Source organism: Dromiciops gliroides, chromosome 5 (assembly GCF_019393635.1).
Source record: "Dromiciops gliroides isolate mDroGli1 chromosome 5, mDroGli1.pri, whole genome shotgun sequence".
NCBI lineage: Eukaryota > Metazoa > Chordata > Mammalia > Microbiotheria > Microbiotheriidae > Dromiciops > Dromiciops gliroides.
The window spans coordinates 125,008,446-125,030,715 of NC_057865.1; the positions used below are offsets into that span (position 1 = coordinate 125,008,446).

A 22,270-nucleotide genomic window follows, 5' to 3' on the forward strand; every position below is an offset into this window, starting at 1 on the left:
TGTTTCTCTGCTAATTATTTCTACCCTTTATCAAGAGATACAAGCCACCAAGAAAGGAGGGGGGGAAACAACCCATCAAGAAATGTTTGTGATTTTATTTTGTTCTCAACCATGCTCAATTTCAGCAGGCTTATACTTTGTATACATATGAATAGAGGTTATAATTTTATAATATATAAGCCTGATTCCCTTTTGATAAGAACATTTCTAATACAGTTTACACATTGATTATAGTACAGAAATAGTCTGAAAGTTGAAAAACACGTAAAATTTTATATACTAAGATACAGTTTTTTTCTTTTGTTATTTTTTCTATTTTTAGTACAGTTGGTTAAATTGAAGGAATTATAATTTCTTTGGTCATTGAAATTTTAATATGAGTCATTTAATTAACCTTAAAAAGAAACCCTTGAAAAAGTTATATTGAAGTAATATTTATATTTCAGGCAAACTAAGTCTACATAATGACAAAATATTTTAAGAAACATCAATCCTTCAAATAAACAGTAAATATTTCATTACTTGATATTTTTAGACAGAATGCTCAAAGGTTCCTACTCTGAAATTGTAGCTACAATGAAGAAAAGACATTTCCTTTGATACATAGGTATGCCTTCTTAAAAAATTCCTTTCCTAATTTTTGTTAACCCACAAATAAAATACTTAATACCAACACTTGAAAGAATCTCATTTGCTTTAGAAACAGATAACAATGGGCAGGTAGGTGGCACAGTGTATAGAGTTCCAGGCTTGGAGTCAGGAAGATGAGTTCAAGTCCTGCCTTAATACACTTACTATATGTGTGACTCTGGGCAAGTCACTTAACCTTGCTTACCTCAGTTCCTTATCTGTAAAATGAGCTGGAGAAGAAAATGGCAAACTATTCCAGTATCTTTGCCAAGAAAACCTTAAATGGGTTTATGGAGAGTGGAACAAAACTGAAAAAATGTAAAACAATATAAAAATGGAAGTCTTTCATTTGTCAAATACCATTGCTGAAACTGTATATTTGTTTGCAAACTGGAAAACAAAAAGAATTTAATCTCAATCTTAACAAGGAACAAGAAGGAAATGTACTAAAAAAATCATATCAAAGCATTTTAATTCAACACGAATCTAGTCATATAGTTCACAAAACATGATAAAAATTATTTGCTAGTATTGGAAATTTGTTAACAAAAAGACATATATAGAGAAATATAGATATAGATATAAACATACATAGATATCGATAGATATAGACATATAGATAGATGTAGAGATAGATATAGATATACACCTTTCCTGTCTGCAGTAGTTTAAGCATAGTGGTACTAGGATCTTAGAGCTGAAGGAAATGTTATGGATCACTACTCCAACCTTGCTTTTTGTGCAAATGAGGAAACTAGGCTTAGGAAGGCTGAAGCTGAAACAAAACCCCTGTCTGTCTTTATGTCTGTGTTGAATAAGTAGCTGACAATACAGTTTTGCTCTGAACACAATAGGACCATGTTAATGGACTCCCATTGCTTTTGAATTACATTTTCATTTATCTCCCTCACAAGCCCCATCTGTTAGAATCCCTGTGTTTCTTTAAGACTCATCTCAAGGACTACTGCTTCCTTGGGGAGACTCTGCCCCTACCCTCCAGTGTCTTTTACACTAAGGTTACCTTACTGTTACCCTCTATCTTGTACATTCTTATTTTTACATGTGATCTCATGATGTAAGCTCTTTGAGGGCAGAAATTCTTTTTTTTTTTTGTACTTTGTATCCCTTCAGTATTTGGCACTTTGTCTGGCACATAATAAGTGCTTAATACGTGTTGCTCTTTAATTAGATTGTTTGACTACTAACCTTTAGCTTTTCTCTCTCCCCTCCTTCCCTCCCCATCCACCCTTTCCTGTTTTGTTTTGTTTTTTCTTTTTATTTGTTCCTTCTCCCAAGCTTAGGCCCACCATTGATCGTTTAGGTCTCATGAAGAGTACAGAGATCACAGTCTATTGCAGTAAGATTCCTAAGCGGTGGGGGGGGGAATGGATTACTTTAAATAAACTATAGTTCAATTCCTTTACACCTCCAAGCTCTTGGAACCATTTAAAAATAAGAATTGTCTTGTTATGGCAGGAGTTTAAACTTCATAATGTATGTTATGGAATTTTGGGGGGCAGGAGGGAGGTGGTGTTGGAGGAAGTGAGGGTCAGAAAACACATGACTTTATTTAAGCGGAGTTAGAATGTCAGATGGCAAAAGATGAGGGGAGATGGAAGATGATTAGATTTTTTTAATAGCAAAATAAAAAACTCAGGAAAAACTTCTCATAAGCCCTGCCCTTCAGGGAGGCATGAACAGATCCACAAAGCTCAGTGACTCTGGGTATATCTACAGGAGATGAATATAGCATTATTAGGTGGAATGTAATTATTCATTGTAATGACACTTAATCTACATTATAGGTAGTGTCGTCTGTGTACTGGACTATGAACAAGGCTTCTCTTTCAAGGCAATCCTGTGATTCTTCAGTGTGGTGTGTTTTGGTTTTGGTTTTGTTTTGTTTTGTTTTGTTTTTTGTGGTCCCCAGTTCTGGTGTGGTAATGATCTTCTACAGCTCTTTTTTGATGACAACTTAACTTTTTCCCTTTTTTTTTTTTTGTTTTTAGTGAGGCAATTGGGGTTAAGTGACTTGCCCGTGGTCACACAGCTAGTAATTGTTAAGTGTCTGAGGCCGCATTTGAACTCATGTACTCCTGACTCCAGGGCTGGTGCTCTATCCACTGCGCCACCTAGCTGCCCCACAACTTAACTTTTTAAACACAATGAGATAAATTGTATTCCACCATATTTCACTCCATACCCATCATACTCTCCTCTGCTCTACTCTGCCAAGAGAAAAGCAGGGTGGCACCACTACCACAAGCTTCTGTAGCACTTTAAAGTTGGCAAAGTCCTTTGCATATTGATCTTATTAGAGTTCAAGGCTTAGAGTTGAGACGATTTGGCTTTAAACTCCATCTTTGACATGTTAAATTATGAGACCCTGTACAAGTCACTTAACCCCTGTATGCCACAAGCAACTCCTCAGGACTTATCCAGTAAGCCAGTTTTGATAGAGTACCTATATCAGGAGTAGCCTCCACCAAAGCTATCAAACACACCTCATGAAGCAGGAAAGACTCTCAAGTGGACTTGAATCAAATTAAATGTAATTGGGAAATATTTTACAAAATAAATAAAAATATAACTAATCAATATGCTTCCATAGGGATCCTTAAGTATGGTTTAATGACCTGTTTGATTTTGACACAATTGCCCTCTCCTGACTAAATCACAAATATTTGAAGTTTACATAAATGCTAAGGTGAATCTCTCAATAATGTTATTGTGTAGAGGGTATTTGTTCATGAAAGAGGATATTTAGTTAGATGCTTTCTCACAAATCCCAACTTGGATTATCTTTTTCTAAGTTAGAATGCCTATATAAGAAGTGTTATTCTAGTTCCCTGCTACATGATTATAATGATGGCTTCCTTTAGCATGCTGTTCTTTAGTCATTACCACCAATAATTGTATTATTCAGAAGCATTTGGGAATCTAGGCGTCTGGGTATACTAACGAGTTCCAAACTTATTGTTCACTCATTTGCATTCATTCTTTCATAAACGAGGAGTAATTTGCTTGCCATGTAATTATAACTATAAAGAGAGATGGAGACAACTGAATCAAGAAGTGTCCTGCGTGATAGTCATGGATAACCTAACTTTGGTACCTGCTGCTCACATTATAACTGGTGCCAAATGGTCTCAATCAGAAGCAAATTAGAAACAGCGTGAAGGGCTGAGATGAGAAGGAAGGATCAGAGTTCTCACAAAATTTAAGATAAAAGACAAAGGCTTAGAGTGAATATACTAAAATGTTAGGTGCATTACTATGGCATATAGAGTAACTGAATGGCTTATGAGAAAAAAGGAAATTGAGAAATTCAGATAAAAGTAACCAATATGACTTTTATCTCCATCTGAAAGCCATTACTGAATATAGTTTCTTTCACATGGTAGGTACATCAAAAAAAAAAAGTTTATTTTGGGGGCAAATAGGTGATGCAGTGGATAACACACTGGCTCTGGATTCAGGAGGACCTGAGTTCAAATCTGGCCTCAGACACTTGACACGTACTAGCTGTGTGACCCTGGGCAAGTCACTTAACCCTCATTGCCCCGCCCCCCAAAAAAGTTTATTTGAATTGAATGTAACTAAAGGAATTGATAGTTTTAAAAAGTTAACCAAACTACTTGTGTAATTAATGAATTAATGTATTTCAAAACCCAAACATTGAAAACGTATTGATCTATAAGTCTGCAGAATTTGTTTGCCTCTAAAACAATGAAAAACCTCTGTCTCAAAAGGCCTAGGGTATGTTATGGTATAAGGGGAATTGTCTCTATTCTGGAAGTGCAACCTTCGGGATAGAATGTTAGGCTTGAAATAGGTTAAGGTAGAAGACAAATGGTTTCCAGCACCTAGAACACTGTCACATAGTAGGTACTTAATAAATTTTTATTGATTAATTGATTTTCCTTATACCATAACTTACTCTACAGCATTCCAAGTACACACAGTCCCACTGTTTTAAAGCATGGTGACAAACTGAGAAAGAAATAGATTCTTGACGGTGGCATATTAACTTAGAAAACCACAAAATAACATCATGTTTTAGTATATGCTTATTTATTTTGTTAAATATTGGCCAATTTTTAATCCTGTTTGGATCACACTCAGGAGTTTTGCAGCAGATTGAGACCTAACAGTCTGATAGTTCTGTACCACGTGAAATTCTTTACAACTTACAATTCGGTATACTTTGGTGAGAGGTTGCATAGTGATGGTAAGACAGATAGAGGGTTGGTATCCCACCTCTGACCTATAGTGAATGTGTGACTCTGGGCAAGTAATTTTTATCACTGCTCTCAGAAGCGCTTTAAGACTATGGATGACAAGATTTCAGCCAAGACTAGAGGAGGAAGATCCTCACTAAAAGCTCTTCCTTACACCAGTGAAATAACAGATCCATTCCTTATGCCTGTGCTTTTTGTGCTTGAATTTTTAAAATATTCAACTAGTATTTGATAAGTATTTTATTGAATGCTCAATATCTCCAAGTCACTGTGCTATGTTCTTTTAATGTACATCATGGTTTCTTGGCCCTTGTTTGTGTCATGAACCCTTTGACAGTGTGGTGAATTGTATAAACCTTTTCTCAGAATAATGGTTTTAAATGCATAAAATAAAATGCCTAGGATAACAAAGAAAACTAATTATATTGAATTTAAGTTGCCAAATTTTTACTAAAGATTTATAGACCCTAGGTTAATACTTCCTTCTCTCTCTCTCTCACTCTCACTCTCATTCTATATATACAAATGTGTAGTCATATACATCTAAAACTATTTCTATATACACACATATAGCCACTCTATCTGTATTTTAAACATATATAAAATATAAAATATACTACACATATACTTGGATATGTGCACACATGTATGTAAATACAAATATGTGAATGTGTATATGTATATATGTGTATATTAATTCATTAGTGTAGAAAATTCTTAGTAAGACTTCTGTACTAGTACACATCAGCACCTTTGGACCTTAAAGTCTTATAGAATTGTCTGGAGTGTCTGAGCTGTTAAATCACTTGCCCAGTGACTCTGAGATGTTGATTGGTAGGACTTAAACACAGAACTACAAGGACAGATCTCTACTCATGGATCCAACATCTTCTTATGTATTCATATATACAAATAGGTACAGATACGTAATACTTCTCCATATAGAATTATAACACCTGAAAGAATTATGAAAAATACATTTTGGTGGGTAGGTCAACTTTTAGAAATCGTATATTCCTTTGACTACATTAAATTGAAATATTTCTTAAGCACCTTCTATGTGCGCATCATTCTGTTCATCACTAAGAGTACAAAAATGAAAATGATAGCCTTGGACTTAAAAAGGTATTTAGACAAATTATACTGTAATGCAGCAAAAATGACCAGGCAAAAATAACTGTAAAATGTTATGAGTGTATATGAATGAAATGTGTGCTGGAGCCAGTTTATACTGGTTTTTTGGAACAAATTGTTAAATTTCCAGTACAAGGATTTTATACCTCAGTAATACACAAATGCTATAAATCAGGACTTGATTTAATGTTTTGTTGATTGGCTAGATTTAAAAAAGTGATGGAGAAATGTTAGTAATGCATTTCAACAGAAAAGTGTGTAAAGTATTTTTTTCTGGAAAGGTAGGCATTAAAAAATTTACAAGCAAATCCCTGGTTCAAATCATTATTGATGTAAGAGGTTTGAAGGCATGATCATGGCTAGCGGGTGTATTAGGGAATGACTTTTGGAGATGGTGACATAAAGAAAAGAATTACAATAAATAGAGATGAGTATATAACAGGGAGGACAGTACTTAGAGAGGGAGAGAACAGAAAATGGATCATGTTGCTCTGTGGAACCTGTGCTCTTTCTACTTTACCAGACTCTCTATATACTAGAACCTACTTAGGAGAGCACAGGCTGTGAAGTTGGAAGAACTGAGTTTAAATGTTGCTTCTGATACTACCTGTATGACCTTAGACAAATTCCTTTATCTCACCAGGACTTTAGGTTTCCCCATCTTTAAAATTATATACACACATGAACACATAAATATGCATATATCATGTATATATACACACACATTATCCACCCATATATCGATAGAGTAATCTGGTGGACCACCCATGCAACTCCATCTTACTGTCTGGATGATCTGAATTCTTCATCTAATTGATATTTCCCACATGGATTCCCAAACTGTTTTCTTTTGATTAAGTTTAGCTCTCACTAAAGAAATCCTGCAGTATCATGCAAATCAATGTACCCGGCAGTGTATTCTGTAAAGAGGAATATCTAGAAAATCCCATAGTCTAAAAATAAGGCATCTTTCTTGCATGGTGGTAGAGGGGATCTTTGACTAATAGATATTCCCATAATTTATGACTGCTGATTTTCTTAATCAGACAATTTTTCAACAATGGTAAGTATCTCTTTTAGTCAAAGTCGACAAGGAATGATATGTTTCTCTCTCTCTCTCTCTCTCTCTCTCTCTCTCTCTTTTGGTAAGTTTTATAGCTGCCTTTTATTTTTATACTACAGTCATTTCCTTTAATCCCCCCCACCCTTGAAATTTTTTGTGTAACAATGAAAAACATTTAAATAAAGTCAACTGACACAACTATCCCTGATAGTGTATACCACATTTCATATCCAAAGTCTCTACTTTTCTCTCTGACAGGGATTTTCCTTATCTGTTCCCCAGCACTGAAATTATTCACAACAACTCCTCAGGGTTCACCTGCTTTTTAGTATTAAATTTAAATAGTTGTGGTCTTTGTTCATGTTATTCTTTCTTCTTCTTTGTTCAGTGTGCATCACTTCATAAAAGGGTTCCCAAGTTTCTGAGTGTTTCTTATTCATATTTTCTTATGGCGTAATAATACTATATCTGATTCATAGGCCATGATTTGTTCAGCTATTTTCCAAGCAGGTACCCATTTTGTTTCCAGATTTTTCATTGCACAGAGATGTTACAAATGGTTATGGTTATAGTCACATATGAGACATTTATGTGGTTGCATGTAAGACGTTCCATTTTGTTATTGACTTTCTTAGGATATAGGATCAGTAGTAGGATTGCTGAGTCAAAGCATGTGAACACTTTAAAGACTATTCTCAAATAATTTCAAATTGTTTTCCAAAATTGATGAACCAATTTATAACCCTGAAGTGTATTATTACACAAATCTTTCCACTGTCCCTCAAACATTGACATTTAAAAAAATCTTTGCCAGGTCTCCATACTCATCCTTCCTTACCTCTCCCTATCTTTTAATTTTTTGACCACATGGTTTTCTTGACACTGAATTTTCATGGATCTCTGCCTCCCTTTTTGACCATTTCTTTGTAGTTTCATTTTCTGGATCATTTATGTTTTATCCCTTTTATATACACTTATCCCAGGGTCTTCTGTGCATTTTTCCTCTCTATATTATTTTTCTTATTGATCACATCAGATCTCATGGTTACAATTGTCATCTGTCTAAGCCTCCTCAGAATAATGTTTTTAAATGCACAAAATGCATAAGATTTCAAAGAAAATCAATTAAATTGAACTTCATATTTCCAATTTTTTAAAGTTATGAGCACCAGGTAAACCCCTGCTTTTAGATTGTGAATGTTTCTTTTCATTGTGTTTTTAAAGCTCTCTAGGTCTCAGGCAGTATTATACAGAGCAAATACATGCTAAATATGTATTTAATCATCATTATTGCCATAATGTTCCCACAATTACACAAAATGCTTGAATTTACTCTCTAAATGCTAACACATGTGTTAGTTTATGCAGTTAGAGAGGACTGTAGGAAATACAAAGTTATTTTAAACTAGAGATGAACCAAAACAGCTGAGGGCAAATGGTGCATTTCAGCTGAGTTTCCAGTCAGCAATAGATGAGTCGAAGATACAAATTACAATACAGATAAACTAAAACACTCACTTCTTCCTCACTAATTTCATATACTTCCACTTTAAGGACTAGGACATTAATACTAATTCAGGATAAACAGAAATAGAGAGAGTCTTCTCATTTTTCTACTTTCCTATGTTTATTATCTCCCTAGGAGCTTAAGTATAATCTATCTTCATCCTCTTTCACTTTTTGATTTATGATGTGCCTATTAAGATTTTTGGCCTAAGACTATAGGATCTGATTTTTTGGAAGATGACAAATGTAAAGAATTAATTGTTATTTGAGGTTTTTATGCCTCAGCATGCACTGGCCTGGGGCTCCACAAACTGCATGGTGCTCCACCCAGTGGTTGTAGCCCTTGCCAGGGCTCTGGCACCTCAAGCCATCACCACTCACTGATGCCTACACGGGCCTGGCAAAATTATAATGATTGGAAGCCGAGTGAGGGCAGTCATGTGACTGTCAGAGCGGCCATCCCATTGGCTAGGGCTGTGTGGGGTGTTTCTAGGTTTGGGGGAGGAGAATTGGGCATTCTAGGTGGAAGCTGGAAAGCAACAGGCGTTCTGCTGTGTATTTTCAGCTGATTCCTGGGCAGTGGTATTTTTTCAGGTATTATAATTTCCCTTTCCCCATTTTATTTCCTTTCCCTTGATCCTACTGATCCTGTTTGTGTTTTGTTTTGTTTTTTTAAGTTCGTTCTTGTTAAAATAAATCTTGTTCTGTTTTGAGGGAGGCTGCTGGTCTCTTTCCTTGCCCCAATATTGCGGCGAGCCGCTTAGCTAGCACTCCCCAATTAAAAATTGGTCCCCACACAGGGAAGATGGTAAGGTTGGCCTGGATGTAGTGGGGCTGACAATATTTCTTCCCAGGCAGTAACAGAAAATGGTAAATGGCACAAAAGGGTTCAGGTTGGGGGTAAAGAGTTGGAATGGGAAGATATATTTCCCTATGTCAGACAAAAGGCTGAATAGAGAGTTGGATAGTATAGTAGATGAATAATGAATAAAAGTAGTTTTTTAAAAAAAAATGGTTTCTTTCTTCTCTAGAAGGAAACCCCTTAAGGCTACATTTGTAAATAATGAGTACAATGTCTTATGTTTCTGTGGTTTCTCATACCTTTAAAACATCATTAATATACAATAGTTCATATTATACCCACTGAAGAAAAAGAAAAAAGAAAATATTTTGAACTTTGAGAGGGGATAAATTAGTAGCAAGGATTTATTTTGAACAACATTCCTTGGTTGGGGAGGTGAGAAAGGGTCGAGATGATCAAATACTCCTTTTTATCTGATGTATTTTCAAGCAGAAAATATTTGAGTAGTTCAGGATTGTTTTATGTTTGCCATAAGTGAATGGCCCAAAGATATGAGATGACATAAATTATCTTGCAAGATTTTTGAATGCTTGGAATGATATCATTAGATAATAATAAATCTTAAGGTTTGGGGGGAAGGGTTGTGAAAATTGAGATGTATTATACATTTCAGTCAAATACTGAATGGATTACTATTATGTAGTTTCTTAGAGGTTTAGTTTAGTAAGTTTGGGATACTAAAGTACAGTAACAAGGAAATGCGGAATACATAGCAAGTCAGTATGGCAAGCCAGCTTTATTATACTCAGAGTAAAGAAGAACAATCAGGGAAAATGAAAACAGGTGAGATTCACTGGGGTTGATGCATGCTACTTGGGGAGAGGGGAAAAGGAAAGATTCCTGGGGAATTGCTAGCTATTTGATATTCAACCTCTTCAAAGAGTGACTGACTGAAATCAGCCTTTCCTTGGTACCACCGATCTAATTTTGAAAAGATGACTCAGGATTTGAGCTTTCCCAAGGTTTCTTTGTTTTGTGAGGTGGGTTGACTACTGAAGTCTTTACGGTAGTTTAGTAAGTGAAAGTAATACCTGATAAAATATCAGAAATATCAGACAGCAAAATTATTTTTATCAAAGATAACAATGGGGAAGAATGAAAAAAAAAGGACTCAAGACATCATTAAGAAGACTACTTCTTTGATAAATATGGCCAAAACCTACTTGTCAAGAGTTTCTGGCTACTACACCTTCTGGCAATGCTACCAGGAAATATTTCAGGGATAGCCTCAGAATTTAGCATGCAGATAATAGTTTTCATCTCTTATTTAAAAAACTCTATGAAAATTAGAGGAAATGCATATTCTAAGTAAACTATGATGGGTGAATAATGAAACATTCTACTGAGTTAATTCATATGTTCATTTGGAGCAGTCAAAAGATCCATTTCATGGTTAATTCCTTATTTGGACTTACTTTACTTAGTTCAAGTTTTTATTATCACTGATTTTCCATTGCCTATTAAGTTACTCAGTGTATGATCATTGACTTATGGTCTTGGCATATGTGCTTTTGTGTTGTTGTCGTGTCTAATGCTTCTTGACCCCTTTGGGGAAGTGCTTCCTTCTCCAGCTCATTTTACGGATGAGAAAACTGCCCAGGGTCACCCAGCTAATAAGTGTCAAAGGCCAGATTTGAACTCAGGGAAATTAGTCTTCCTGACTCCAAACCTGGCAACTCTATCTACTGCACCACCTACCTGCCTTCTGCCATATAACTAGGAAGGACTAATTCTTGGTAGAACTCTGATGTCATATGTTAAAATTCAAATTGAATATGGTCCATGACTATCTTATTCCCTTCCATTCATAATTTTGACATTAAAGGGTATTTTCCTTGCATTCATCAATACCTGATATTCCCACTAAGGACAAATGCCAACAGGTAAATTATAGGTCAAATGCTACCAGACTCTGTGCACAAGTGGGTTTGTTGCTATTCTCAGACCCCTAAAATGCACTTACACAATTATACCACCTTCACTAGTCTGAGCCCTGCAATTCTCTCTGATCACAATTGCCTGTTATTGTACATTTCCCTATTTTTTACTTGCCTCATGTCTTTTTTTTAATCCTCATCATAACCTTTGCTTCTTTGATTCCTCCATCTTCTCCCACTCTGCAGTAGAATTCTGTCTTCATTTTCCTCTCTACCCACTACTGCTATTATGGTCAGCTACTTAAATAATACCCTCTCTGCCATTAAAGTTTGAGATGCATGCAGGTAAGAATTAGTAATCTCACTCAGTTTTAAATAACTACAATTTTATTGATAGTACACCAAACCAATAGTAGAACCTTCAGAAGGGATACAGAAAAACATGTATTTCTGCTTCACTGCTAACCTGACTCAAACTTGTTTTAACTCTGGAAAATAAAGTGGGGGAAAAAGAAAATCAATTTTCATTCACTAAAAAAATTTAATTGAAAAAACTTTGAAAAAAGTAAGAATTCTGGTCAATGCAATGATCAACCATGATTCCAGACTGACAATAAAAAATACTTCAGGGGTGGCTAGGTGGTGCAGTGGATAAAGCACCAGCCCTGGATTCAGGAGTACCTGGGTTCAAATTCAGCCTCAGACACTTGACACTTACTAGCTGTGTGACCCTGGGCAAGTCACTTAACCCTCATTACCCCGCAAAAAAACAAAAACAAAATTTTTAAATGCTTCATATCTCTTGATATCGAAATGGTGTCCTGAAGATGGAAATGTATTTTTTTTTTGACAGCCAGTGCAGGATTTTTTTTCTTTAACCATGCGTATTTGTTACAAGATTTTTTTTTCTTTTCAATATTGGGGAGATTGGGTAGAATATAGAAAAAAATTGTGGGTTTTTTTCATTAAAAATTTTTAATTAAAAAATAAGTCTAAAAATCTGATAGGAAACTAACTCTATCTGGGTTATAGACTAATTCTAGATGAACTAGGGCTATTAAGGGCTGTGCTGTTTTATTCTGAGCAGCTCGGTGGCTTATTGGAGAGAGCACTGGGCTTAGAATCTTGAAGACTCCACTACCTGAGTTCAAATGTGGCCTTAGACACTACCTGTGTGACCCTGAGCAAGTCACTTAACCCTGTTTGCCTCAGTTTCATCATCTTTAAAATGAGCTGGTGAAGGAAATGACAGACCACTCCTGTCAGTACCTTTGCCAAGAACACCCCAAAATGGGGTTACAGAAAGATGGATGCAACTGAACAAAGTTTTATACTAATATTAAAAAAGGAATCTGAAGATTCTTACAATTTCATCAGTCTAGGGTAACTAGATGCCAGGAAACTGAATATACTAATGATGAGTAGTGGTGGGGTGGGGAGTTTAAAAACAGGAGGTGGTAAGGGGCAAAAAAAAAAGTGTAAGCTTGATAGTGTCACTGAAGGAAATATGGTAGAGTTAATAATAAAAATAAAGTGAGTTGTATGTAGCAGAGAGAGACCTCGCTGAGGCTAGGTAGCATAAATCTGTAGTTGACTGGTCACGATTATTTTGAGCATTTGGCAGGTTGGGAATAGAATCAGAGGAGAGGTGATAGCATGAGTTATCTAAGACTGAAGGTTTTGCCCCTTATTTTGCTAAGATTACATCACCCGTTTTGAATTCTTTCTGTCATACATCTTTGGTTGCTTTCAATATAATCAGCTTCCCTCTAGTAAAAGCAGATGATGTGATCCTCTTTTCTAATGTTAAACAAGCCACCTGTATATTTGATTATATCTCATCCTATCTTCATGACCTCATTCCAAACATTCTTTTTGTCTCATTTATTTCCTCTCTCTATCTCTATGGGATCCTGTTCAGCCAACAAATATAATAAGGTCTTACCGAGCCTTAAAAAATTAAAAAGAGGGGCAGCTAGGTGGTACAGTAGATAAAGCACCAGCCCTGGATTCAGGAGGACCTGAGTTCAAATCCGGCCTCAGACACTTAACACTTACTAGCTGTGTGACCCTGGGCAAGTCATTTAACCCCAATTGCCTCACCAAAAAAATAAAATAAAATAAATTTAAAAATTTTTTAAAAATTTTTTAAAAATTTTTTAAAAAATTAAAAAGAAATATTCTTACTTTGCCCTTTTCATAAATTTCAAGGCACTGCCTTAACTCTCTCCACCACTTTCCTGTAAAGCTTCAAAAAAGAGCAATCTACATTTGCTAGTTCTGTTTCCTCATTACTCACTCATTTCTTGTTGTTGTTTAGTCATTTCAGACATGTCTAATTCTTCATGACACTATTTGGGGGTTTTCTTGGCAAGGTTACTGGAATGGTTTACCATTTCCTTCTCTAGCTAGTTTTACAAATGAGGAAAGTGAGGCAAACAATGTTAAGTGACTTGTCCAGGGTCACACAACTCATGTCTGAGGTCAAATTTGAACTCAGGTTCTCCTGACTTGGGGGGGGGCAGCATTTTATCCTGTATGCCACCTAGCTTATTCCTTAACCTATTAAAATATCTCTATTCCCATCATTCTACTGAAATAGTCCTCTCGAATGTCTCCAATAAGCTCTTTGTTGCAAAAGCCAATGTCTTCATGCCCCTTAACCTTTCTGCACATTTTTGTTATTGGCTACCTCTTCCTTGATGTCCTCTTATTTCCCAGCTTCCTTTCCATGGCTTTCCTCTTTTTCTATCTCTTCTGCTAGTTCTTAATCCTTTTTTCATCTTAGAGGCACCTGAATATTATTCTTCTACTTCAAATTAAACAAGCTCAAAGTTAAAATCTTAAATTTCTCCCCCAAAAAACTCCCTCTTTCTCTCCATTGTTTTTTTTTTAATGGCAATACTGTTCTTCCTTCCTTCACATAATAGTTGTTGATTTTACTTCCAAATTATTTCTCCCATCTGTCCCATTCTTCCCACACATGCTTCTACTACCCTACTTTATGCCTTTGCTACCTTTCCTTGGACAATTATAACTACATTTGAACTATTCTCTCTCCAGGCTCTTACCTGTCCAATCACTTTTCCGAGATAATATGTTAAGTATTTTTTAAAAATCTTCCTTTATTTCTTTTTTGAAAGTTTTATTGTTGTCTTTTGTTTTTATATCACATACATTTCCCTTTGACCACTTTCTTCCTTTACAGTGACTCACCTCTAATAGTGTTTAAATAAAACCAACAGTCTAATAGGATTTACATGCATCTCTAAAATCCAGGTCCCATACTTGCTCCAGTAATTTGCTTTTTTCACTATTCCTTCATCTATAGATAAAGGAGTAAAGGAGGGGTGATCTCTTCTTTCCCCAAAACAGGGTATTCAGGAAATCTCCCTCTAGAAGGCCAGGTCTCTGAATTGTTCATTTTGAAAATCAATTAGTCTGAGGTGGGGCAGCTAGGTAGCACAGTGGATAAAGCACTGGCTCTGGATTCAGGAGGATCTGAGCTCAAATACGGCCTCAAACACTTGACACTTGCTAGCTGTGTGACCCTGGGCAAGTCCCTTAACCCTCATTGCCCCACAAAAAATAGAAAAAAAAGAGAAAAAAAATCAATAAGTCTTAAGGCAATTCCTGCTTCCCAGGAAATCTCCCTTCTTTGACTAGATGGTTGGATTCTGGAGATCTAGATATCTCTTTTTCCATAGGAAGTTGAAGATCAGGAACACTGTCCACGAACTCCCCTCTAAAATAACATGAACAAGCTGGTGAAAGCGGCATGTTTTTGTGCCCTATCCAAGCAAACTATTACCAGTTTCTTGGTAGGACAGGGAAGAGAAATGACATACACAGTTTTCTACAGTCTTCTCCCACCCCCAGACATGTTCTTAGATCAGAGAGAAGGAAATACAAAAAGACTGAACGTGGTTTGCCACTGTCAACCAGACTTTTTCCAGAACCCAACTCTAACCCATGTATGGCCAGAGCTGCACAAAATAGGCCAGAGACAGATGTCAGGAATTAGAGAGTTTATTTTCTAAGTGAGGAAAAAGGCTTGTAAGCAAGGTGGAGTTATAGACCCATATGCTTGGGACCCACCCTTAGTGTGGGGACCAGAGGTAGGTTGGGGAGATCTCAATACTTATACTACAGACTGCTCAGTGAATTGTAGCCCTAACAATGAGGGGGCAGCAAGCATGTGACAAGTTTGATTCACTGCAGGACGTTCTGACTTTGTCCAGTGTTTGTCTTTGAGTAGAGAACACCTGGTGAATTGTGTGACTAGCCCAGAGGATGAGATCATCCAGAGGGTGATCTCAAAGGATTGTTGTCCTGCTAAGCTCAAGGAACAGCTGGTTTGCTGGGCCTTAGCTCTGCAAACAGGGAATCTAAATTGTACTTTGTCACTGCTCTCTCTTGTGATGTAGGATGGGTGGTTCTTGAACCAAAATTCTTTCCTCCAACTTTCCAGCTAGCCAATCAAATTGAGAGTAGCACTATTCATTGTTAACCAATAAGAAATTATCTGTTACCCTCTTAACTAGGTGACAATCCACATGTCTGAGTTCAACAGATCAAGAAATATATTTGAATTGATTTATAAACCATCTCCATAAATTTGTGTCAAATCCCTATATATTTTGACATGAGAATTCTAGCAGTTTTTGCTGTTTCTGTTGCTCAGTCACATACTGACTCTTCATGACCCCCTCTGGGGTATTCTTGGAAAAGATATTAGTTTGCCATTTCTTTCTCCAACTCCTTTTTACAAACGAGGAAACTGAGACAAACTGGATTAAAATAACAGAAAAAGGCTTCAACCTTATACTGCTATGATAACCTTTCCAATTCAGAAATCTGACCAAGTCACTAACCTACTCAGAAACCTCCAGGGGATTCCTGCAGCTTATAGGATAAAATATAAACTTACCTTGTCTGACTTTTAAGGCCTTTCACAATCTATTTTAACCTACCTTTCTAGCATTGTTTGGTTCTATATACTTTTAAAGGGCAGCTAGATGGCACAGTAGATAGAGTGGTGGGCCCGAAGTCAGGAAGACACATTTTCCTGAATTCAAATATGACCTCCAACATTAGCTGTGTGACCCTGGGGAAGTCACTTAACTCGGCCTCAGTTTCATCATGAGCTAGAGAAGTAAATGGCTAACAACTCTAGCATCCCTGCCAAGAAAACTTCAAATGGGGTCACAGAGTGAGTCATGACTGAAACAACTGAACAAAAACAGATACCTTTTTACACATGCTCTTTACAAATCACTTTAAGGCATTCCTTCCTTTTGTTCTACTATCTCTCAGTCCTTATGCCTGCAATGTTTGTTTTATATGTCCACAGGTTTGAAATCATTCTGTCCATCCCTGAGCTTCGCACCTCAAAGTGACACCTTCCTTATCAAGTCTTCATTATATTTTGCTTGTACCCCTTCTTCATCCTTATTACATTCCAGCTTGTACCTTATTTGTGTAAATGTGCAGGATGGGTCAAAAGTCCCAGTGTTTTAATAACTTCTTAAAATTATTTTTTCTTTGTTTTTTTTTCATTTACCAGATTTTACTTTTCAGTTGTAATGTAAATTCATTTCCTGTATGTACTGTATACGATGCTGTGGTATTGTAAATTTTTAAAAAATAAAGGAGTTATTAAATATCAAAACCCCTTCATGACTTAGCCCCCCCATTTCTATTGTACATTTCTTTAGAGCAAAGACTTATTTGATCTTCATATTAATAACACCATGCACATGGTAGATATTTTATGTATGTTTAATATATATGTGTTTAAATTAAATTGAGTTTCTTAGTTGAGAGAATAAACATTACATTATATAGTCTTTGTCTTGGGATGGGTGTTTATTCAAGGCAGAAAAGATGCTTGATGAATGAATGTGTACTGACTGACTTCCTATGTTTTGAACATCAATACTTAGAAAATATCTGAGTTGAATTGATTTGAATGGAATTGAAGAATTCTGAAGTGTCTTGTGATCCATGACGTGACTGTTGATTATCTTGGTGTTTCACTTGCTGCTTCGGGGAGGAAAGCTTCCTTGTGGTATCTGTCACTGTTTGTTTTGGATTACTCCTGGGTATTTTACTGACAATTTCTTGAAGCAGGAGTGAGCCTAGCAGTACCACCTTTATAAAAACATATATTCCCTAGTGTTTTAAGCTAAATATGTCCCGCAGGCAGCTAGGTGGCACTGTGGATAGAGTGCTGAATCTGAATGTGGGAAGACTCATCTTCTTGAGTTCAAATCTCACCTCAGGCATTTACTAGCTGTTTGACCTGGGCAAGTCACTTAATGCTGTTTTGGCTCAGTGTCCTCATCTGTAAAATGAGCCAGTGGAAGAAATGGCAAATCACTTTGGTATCTTTGTCAAGAAAATCCCAAATGGAATCATGAAATGTTGGACATGATTGAAATGACTAAACAACAACAGCAGGTAGATCCTAGATCCATGTTAGCTCCCTTAATCTATGAAGAGATCTTGATTCCTGATTCCACACTACTTGTGCTGACTTTAAGAAATTTGGGTATCGATATTCTACTGTTTGCCTCTATGTCTTTTATGTGATTATTGTAGTGGGCAGCTAGGTGGCACAATAGATAGAGCACTGGCCCTGAATTCAGAAGGACCCAAATTCAAATCCAGCCTCAGGCACTTGACACTACTAGCTGCTTGACCCCGGGCACATCATTTAACCCAATTGACTCAAAAATCCAAGCCCATCTCCAGTCCTCCTGATATATAGCTTGCCAGTGGACCCAGATGGCTCTGGAAGAGAAGGTGAGGCTGGTGACTTTGCACAGCTCTGCCTCACTTAAATCTAATTCACCACAAGCCATGACATCACCTCTGGAAGTCACAGTCCTCTTAGAGAATGAAGGGCAAACAGCAACAACAAAAATTGCTCTAGCAACAACAAAGTTCCTACATGAGAAAATATCTGATTGTGCCAAAGCAAGAAGTGGGATTCACTCTATATCCCTTCTTATCCTCTTCCTTATATTCCATTTGCTCAAGGATATAGCTCCAGAAGAAGTTTCCATATTTGTTGTCCACAATTTGAACAAGTTTAGCATAAGCTGAACTATGGTATGGGATACAACCAAAATATTTCTATGTGTTCATAAAATGGATTTGTGGAGTAACTTTGCATGGAGCTTTGGACAAAGTAGCTTCTTAATTCCCATTGTTTCAAATTGAACTGAAAATGCATTGAATGAATCTTCAAACTTCAAACATTAACTTCAAACTATAAACAGAAACTTCATACTATAAACATTATAAAACATGTTTTATGAAAGACCAAAGTCTTCTCTGAATTCTTTCTGTTATTGTTGAACTGTGGCATTAGTATTCACGCTTAATTGTACGTACCTTTTTCTACCTTTTTTTTAGGTTTTCCTTAAGAGTGATCGGGTAGCCAGAATGGTTCACAGTGGAGGGTGTTCTGCTAATGACTTCAGAGATGTATTCAAGAAGAACATTGAAAAGAGGGTACGGAGTTTACCAGAAATTGATGGATTGAGCAAAGAGACAGTGTTGAGTTCATGGATCGCCAAGTATGATGCTATCTATAAAGGTGAAGAGGACTTGTGCAAACAGCCAAATCGGATGGCACTCAGTGCTGTATCAGAACTTATATTGAGCAAGGAACAACTTTATGAAATGTTTCAACAAATCCTGGGTATAAAAAAATTGGAACATCAGCTGCTTTATAATGCCTGTCAGGTAAGATTGTTGTTGTTTTAAGTATTTAATACTTGCTTCCATATAGATTAAAAAAAAAAACGAATCGAAAATGGTTACTCAATTCTGTCAGTTAGTGATGTCTTCCATATTGAACCGGATACACAACATTTTAGGAAGATCATTTGTTGGAAAAATGGATTAAACTTGAGGTGGCTCTTGAATACTTTAATCTTTAAATCTTCTATGTTCAGTAAAATGTATTTCATTTGCCATATACACTAAATAATTTGTTTAGGTTTTTAAAGATGCCCAGGTATTTAATCTAAGTCACTAGAAATCCAGTGCTTCAAAAGTTATTACTTTCATGTTCTACATAAGTGAAAATGGTTTAAAAACATCTATTTTTCCTATATTATTTACAGCTTACACTATTTATTGATTGCTCACACATTTTGTTTTGTCACTGAATCATTTCCTTGGATATACTGCCTCAATAGTACTTATATAATACTGATCCCAGGGAGAAGTATCATAATCTACTTCAAGATCTGTAATTTTGCATAAATTTTGCAACATAAATTTGGTATCGGGTTTGCTTGTCTCAAGGTTGATGTGGCAGCGGTAGGGAAATTATTGCAGAAGCAAAATTTTGCATTTAACTTTATAATAATTTAACTGGGTTAATTTTTAGAGTTGATACAACCAAGTATTTAGGAGCAAAATGTAATGGTGCCTTTCATTCAGAAAGAAACTACCTCTCTTATTAAAAAATTTTAGGAGAGCAAAAATCAACAGGATCCAAGAAAATGAAACACAGTAATTTCTCTGAGTTGAAGGGTTTTTTCTTCCCTTTGGTATTTAAAAGCAGTTTTCATCTGGTAGAAAGGCTTTTAAATACTCATACTTTGATATCTAATACTTTATACTTTGTTATTTTTAAAATATAGCAAGATAATATCTAACTCCAAGTTTGTCTTTACATACCACTTGGTGAATGGTTTTCAGTTTTGGTCCCATGAAAAACATAAACAAAACCAAAAACTCCTCCCTTTAATTTTCCAAAATGTGTAATTTTTTTCAAAGCTTAATTTTGACTTTCCCATGGTTTTTATTTTACCCCCATCTGTTTCTTTATTGTCAGAAGTAAAAATTCTCAGGCATAGCCACATAACCCAGAAAATATAAACATAATGAAGCCATTTCCTCAAGTATATAGAATAAGAACCTATATTTAGAACACGTTTTGTAGACAAGGGATATGAATTTGATATTTTAGAGTTAGAATGAATTTTGCCTCTCTGGGCATTGTTAACTTTTCTGTAAAATCAAACATTTGAACTAATGGTCTCTAAGCTCTAAATCCTATGATTCTGAGGAAACTATCACCCTATGGATCTAATTGCTTCCCCCCTACCACCATTTTGTAGGTGTTAACTTGTTAAAGGGGTGGGAGTGGGAGGGGAAAGAAGATCCCCAGTCAACATGATTCACTTAAATTGTAGTAAACAAAAGTTTAGGACTTTTATTTCATTTCCCTCAGTCTCATTTGGCACCTTCTGAAGAGGGAGTTTCACTAATAGAGGCTGTCTTCAAGGACAATTAATAGGCTCCTACTTTTGTGGCACATTCAGTTTTGGAAGGAGCCACCACTTTGTATTGATCTACAAAAGCTGCCTACAGACGTCTTTGGTCCACTTTCCTTTTGGCCACAATGCTGGAGAGATCTGGAGAGCTCAATAGGTTTTATAGGGTGCTGAGAGTAAGGGAGAATGGGTTGAGTTTTATTTCCCCTGCCCCCCAAACCAAGATGAGAGCATTACAGTGATGCTGAATTATTGACCTTAGCCTTGAAGATTTGGTGGTATAACCTCTCAAACACATGATAACAATGAGAAGCCAACCATGTGGCCACATGGTGAAAACTGCTGAGGATTCTTCCTATATCAACCCAAATTTTGAGAGTCACAGGATCTGGCCTTATAGTTGGAGAAGTAGCATTCCCTAGGCAGCAAGGTCCTGGAATCTGTCCTTCTAATAGGAGAAATAATATTACTTTTTGGGGTTGCCTTGTGGGTATTCTCAAGTTCAATAGTTTGTCAATCCAGTTTTCCACTAAGTGAAGGGGAATTCCCTGAACATTGTGTCAACAGGCAATCACAACATCACGAGACTTATGTGACCAGGTTTATTATAAGAGAAATGAGCATAAAAGAGAACACAGTGAGTTCCAAGTTCTTATAGAAGTTTACACTTTTATAATAGTAGTACAAAGGGAGTAGGGGATACCAGGAATGGGCAATGATGTGTCAAAGGTGTAGGATACCAAAACCACTCCCCTTGGGTGAGGGGCAGGGCGACAGCAAAGCCTCATTCTTTTCCCTTGGGAACTGCTATGAAGATAAAAGGGTCCACTTATCTGCAGAAGACCCCAGCTGCACAGGCAGTCTCCCAGCCTGGCACAGACAAAGGATGTCAGTTCATGGGGAGCTTTGTCCTTGACATGTTCAGGGCCTCCTGTATGCTCTGAATCCAGTACTTTTGAAAAATATGGTAACTCAAAAAGACAGTTTCAAGTGACTCCTTAACGGCCCTCAACAATTATACATTTTGGCAAGAGAATTACAACTGTGGCTCCAGGACCAAGACAGGCAATGGCAGGGGACCTAAGTGATGAGGTAGGAAACAAGAGTGTGGTCCTTGACTTCTGCTACCACTATGAGTTATTTGGGAAATGTCAATGAAAGGTAGCAAGCTGTTCAGCAACCACAGATGTGTTTGTACTTTTGAAGAATACAAGCTCTGAATAGTACTATAAGGCTGGACGTCTGTGTATTGAATGTCAGAGAAGTCTCTCTGTCAAGGGGAGACCAAACCAAAGGGTTGTATTATGATTCTGGGGGATTGTATGTCTCCCACTGAAAAGTGGGACTGAGCTCAGAACTTGAGGGGGGTTGTCTTATCAGTAATCCCAAGTCTGATTTCACATCTGAGGCGATTCCAAACCATAGAATTGTGCTTTTAGTTTTTAGGCCCTAGGACCTGGAGAAAATTAAGGCTTAACAGAGAGGGAGGAGAATTGCATCATTAACTTATTGATCAGTGTGAGTTATTTACTTGATATCTTTATTTATGGACTCCTACATAAGAGTCCTTGACATTTAAAAATATTTTCTATATATTTGGTGTAAGACTCCCATAATTGATACGTGGTTTTGTTACCTTCAGTGTTTTTACAGAAGAT

The 22,270-nt window shown here is 36.5% G+C and overlaps 1 protein-coding gene across 13 annotated transcripts in view; it reads left to right on the forward strand.

The window, feature by feature from the left end:
- Positions 1-22,270, forward strand: part of CADPS2 (calcium dependent secretion activator 2) — a 746,428-nt gene that overhangs the window by 234,964 nt on the left and 489,194 nt on the right. For all 13 annotated transcript variants that reach the window (XM_043965472.1, XM_043965471.1, XM_043965468.1 and 10 more), the window contains exon 3: positions 18,736-19,068. In XM_043965472.1, coding sequence (XP_043821407.1) covers positions 18,736-19,068 — 333 coding nt within the window. The remainder of the gene's footprint in view (positions 1-18,735; positions 19,069-22,270) is intronic.